General features: G+C 34.4%; 1 protein-coding gene across 1 annotated transcript; it reads right to left on the reverse strand.

Moving 5' to 3' along the window:
• Positions 1 to 1,953: 1,953 nt before the first annotated feature.
• Positions 1,954 to 3,391, reverse strand: LOC149375868 (regulator of chromosome condensation-like). Its single transcript, XM_089597215.1, has 4 exons — positions 3,035 to 3,391; positions 2,561 to 2,924; positions 2,211 to 2,483; positions 1,954 to 2,126 (listed from the first exon to the last, which is right to left on the reverse strand). Exons 1-4 carry the CDS (start codon positions 3,389 to 3,391, stop codon positions 1,954 to 1,956), a joined length of 1,167 nt encoding a protein of 388 aa, XP_089453341.1.
• Positions 3,392 to 4,456: the final 1,065 nt, after the last annotated feature.

Consider the following 4,456-nt stretch of genomic DNA (forward strand, 5'->3'; position numbering starts at 1 on the left):
GCGATACTTGTCTCCTGCGGTGTCTCGAAGAGCGAGACCCGCGTATAAAGTTTTATTTGAGGTGTCACCGAGGGTACCCAGGCAACACAGGCCCAGTCGAGGTTGCAAATTCCGCCTCGCTACTCCACATCGGCTGCACCCAGTAATATTGGCACTCGACGTGGGGCGTCATCGCCTCTCGCGATGGCTTTAGCACCATACAAAGGGGATCGGGTGCACTCAGAATAATCACTCGTTGAATTAGGTATTTGCTGTGGGTCGCAAGTCAACAAAGGGAGCCAGCTGTACTTCCGCCAGTCGCTGTGTTTGTGACAACCTATCTGTCCGTAGCACGACGAGGCAACATGACCGATAGGTACAGGATAAAAATAGAGGAGGCTTTCAAGTCGGAGATGATTGTGATTCTTATCTTAAACGATGCATCAATTAGACTAACTTATGATTCATTCGGTCACTACATAAATGCCGGAAATGCTGAGGCTGTGCTCAACAGGTGGTTAAGAGATCTACCGACACATTAGATTTAACTTGAAACACTTTTTATAAATTTTTTCTTGAATACTACACAAATAAAAGAAGAAAAATAGAACTACCTATTTCAGATTAAACGTATATAGAATATTTCAACCATAATATTAATTTTACCTTTTTAAAATCTCGCAAAGATGTAAACAATTTCTGCTTTAAAAGTCGAAAAAAAATTTAACTTTGTCGAATGTAAAGAAACATAATTCAAGGTTGGCCCACAAATTTGAAAATAGTAACTGTGGAAGAAAATAAGTATTTTTTAAAAAAAATTAGAGCTTGCTGTTAAGGAAGCTCATTTAGAAAGGGGTTACCAAAAAGTAATACCAGCGTCACATCAAAAAGAATCCGTACTGATATTATAAGGCCATTTTTTAAACCTATGTTTCTTATAGTTATCGCTGCACACTCGAAATAGCTGGAGACTATTGATTTCGGTACTCATACAAGTGCAGAAAAAATGAGAAGTAAAAAGAGATATTTTCGATATGGGGTTTGTCACTACAGTTGGTTATAGATAATAGACCTGAATTCTTGAGCATGCTTTTTGATGATTTTTTTAAAAATTTATAAATTCAACATGATTTTTCGCCACTATATCATCCGGCTACTTATGGTGTGGCAGAAAATTTAGTAGAAATTTTTATAAATAAAGTTACGAAAGTTGCATTGTTAAAAGGAAAAAAGGATGCTTACTTTTTTACTCGATTACTTTTTTAAAACCAGATAGATCAGCGAGTACCTGATTGACGGCTGAGAGTTATGAATTTAAAAGATCCATTTGTCCAATATTTGCACATTTTTCGTAAATTATTTTAAGTATACTTCACACTTTGAAGTGAAAGCATAAATGAGGTAAAAGAATTCAATTCGCTAAAGAGGTTCGATACAATCCTTCAGCGGAGTGGCAAAGAGGCTCAGAGGTGTGGGAGGCTTATGGTATTACTGACAGAACGTAATACAGTTTGTTCCTACGACATAAATGCATTAATTTTATAAACCCAACCAAGTTTTAAATTCAATTGAAAAAAATCATGATTTACGTTTTAATTCACTTTAAAAGTCATTTTGAAAATACTTTAAACTGTACATTTGAAAAAAGGCTTTTTTAAAAGTAACTTTAATTGTTGGCTTATCAAGAACTATTGCACTATTTCTTTTCGTACTAACAGTGCAAAAATATATCAAATAAGATTTTTCTGAAAAGACTAAGAGAATGACTAATAAAGCAGTAGTTTTTTGGGACATTCTGATTATCGTTAGAATGATTACTCACTATTATTTTCCCAAGCTCAAAAAAACTGCATTAACACTAACGTTTATTCCTACAATCTTAAAGATAAGTAGATTAGTCGAATATAAAAGAACTTACTTAAAAGAATTTTACAGAAATCGCGATCTTTATCATGTAATTCTAAAAATAAAATATTATTTGTTACTTTCTTTGACAAAAACAACAGTTTGCTGTTCCTCACCTGACACTAGCAGGAATTCAAAATCTTTGACGAGTTCAGAACTTATCAATTGAGGCTTAAGGACCTCATTTTTTTTTCCAGTCTTACACTCTTTATCTGAGTTAGTCCCCCAAGTATAAATTTTTCCTAGAAAAACGTTTTACATATAATAATTACTAAACGTATTATTACTTATAAGACTATTATTCATCAAAAGTTGAGAATACTTACCAGTTTTCGTTACAGCACTGGATTGTGCAGTTCCAACGGCAACATCCATGCATTTGGTGCCACGGATTGTGGGTACATGCACAACCTCTGTAGCATCTTCTTTCACAGTACCAAGTCCTAATACTGTGTGCATATTTTTTCCCAGTATGTAAACTTCTCTCTTTTCTACAAAGTGTATATTATGGCGTTGTGGAGGGGTAATTTCAGCCCAGTTGAACCCACTCAAAGTGTTAACAACTTGAGGCCAAAAAATCCTACCACCCTTTCTAAGCCCTGCAATAAAAAGCGAAATAATAAATTAAAATAAAAATTCAATTTTCTTTTGAAAAAGTACCAAATATTATCCTTACCAAGTTGACCATAGTAGTTGTTCCCAAATACAAACACATTGCCGTGAATGTCTTCAGCATATGACGACTCCCTTCCAGCCCAAATTTTTTTTATTAGAAAATTTTTTTTCATTTTAATTTGAACTGGGGTAGGAACCAGCAGGGAATTTTTTCCTCGGCTACTGTTCCTACCTGTTTTTTTTTCTGGAAGTCGTCCCAGCTGCCCCTGCTCCGCACAACCAAGAGTGAACATTGTTCCTGTATTGTCTAGCAATACGATGTGGTCGGCTCCTGACATTATTTGTGTGAATCTTTTGCCTGGATCAAGATTCACTGGACTTATTTCTTGTTTGCCTGTTATCAAGCCAAGAAGCCCATGTGAATCCTAAGAAATTATATAATTTTAATGAATCACGAGTACAATAATACTTGTTAAACATCTATCAATTCAAGACAAGTTATTTCAGTTTTAACGATATAAAAGCAATAACTTACTTGAAAAGATCCCCAACAGTACACCCGACCATCCTTCAGCAGGGCACAGCTGTGTGTGTCTCCAGCAGTGACTTGAATTGCAGGTGCCGGTAGGTGTACAAATCCAGGCACCGTCACTCCATATTCAGAAACATCCCTACCTAGGGCCCCTTCATCATTAGAGCCAAAGGTAAGGACACTTCCTTCGTCACTGAGGCACACAATATGCCGGCGACCTCGGGACATGGACACGATGCTAACGATCGTGGGATTTTGTCCACGTTTCATTTGTGCACTCACATTTTCTTCCCAATCAGGGTGTGCTTTATTGCCTTGACTATACGTTAGGACGTAACCATTGGTCTCTACCTGGTCCATGATTTTGTGACATCTAGGATCTGAAATACATATACGAGGCATATATTAAGCAGTTTACTGATGAACATTAGTTATGACGGCTCATTTTGACAGATCACTGTAAGTGTAGTCATACAAAATATCAATTTCTAAGTAAAAGCTAATATTATATAGAACGTAATTTATCATTTTTATGTTTCGTGTATAGATAGTTTAATTAATACCATCGTAATCAATTATTTTAGAAAATAAAAGTAAATGAAAACTAGTAATAACAAACAACAATGTATAGTAACCAATAGTGACGTGTAGATTGGATACTGTAGTGATAATGGTCATTTATTATCATGAAGACTATTTTATAAGAAACTAGTAACTACTAGTTAATTTTTTATTTGCCAAATCTAGAGTAACAGGAACATAACCAAAAAGTTTTTTAATTGGTCATCATTTTGTAGCTGTTAGAATGCCAAGACTCATACTCACGATGAAATATTTTTGTCAGATGTTTATCACTGCATTTTTGCGTACAAAATTTTATTCATTTTGTTAACTTAACCTAGTCAATGGACTAAAGTAAGTGTATAACAAAATAAACGTATAGCAATTTAATTGAAATCGTGAGTAATTAAAACAAATTATCACTACTTCTAATTAATTACAACTGTTATGAGCAATACGATTATCTTCATTATAATCTATTTAGATTGCTATAAGTTATTGTTTAAAATAACTTTTGACATCTTTGACAAAAAGTAAAAAAAATGGCAGTTTCCGTACCTGGTGGCGAATGTCACCAGGTCAAGCATAAAGCCCAGAGGACTCATTATAATTGCCCTGGTTGAATGCACACCAGTACGAATCCTATTCTTCCTACTAAGGGGCTGCTAAACGTCCAAATAATAATAAAAAATGTTGAAACTAGAAGAAGCAACAACTGATAACAACTTATAAAAAAAATGACTCAATTTTTATTTTCAGTTTTATTTCAACTTAATACTACGCAACTTTTATGATCTGTTATGGTACTTATCGTTAGTTATTAACTTAGATATTTTTTTCTTTTATTTTAATAAGAAGCTGCGT

Source organism: Copidosoma floridanum, unplaced genomic scaffold, assembly GCF_036245765.1.
Source record: "Copidosoma floridanum isolate Cflo_tuat_1 unplaced genomic scaffold, Cflo_Japanese_pri ptg000004l, whole genome shotgun sequence".
Taxonomy (NCBI): Eukaryota; Metazoa; Arthropoda; class Insecta; order Hymenoptera; family Encyrtidae; genus Copidosoma; species Copidosoma floridanum.

Coding starts and splice junctions, on each gene's coding strand:
- LOC149375868 (XM_089597215.1), bottom strand. CDS start 3,391: ATGGACCAGGTAGAGACCAATGGTTACGTCCTAACGTATAGTCAAGGC. Junction 2,925..3,034: donor ACTGTTGGGGATCTTTTCAA/GTAAGTTATTGC, acceptor ATAATTTCTTAG/GATTCACATGGGCTTCTTGG. Junction 2,127..2,210: donor CAGTGCTGTAACGAAAACTG/GTAAGTATTCTC, acceptor ACGTTTTTCTAG/GAAAAATTTATACTTGGGGG.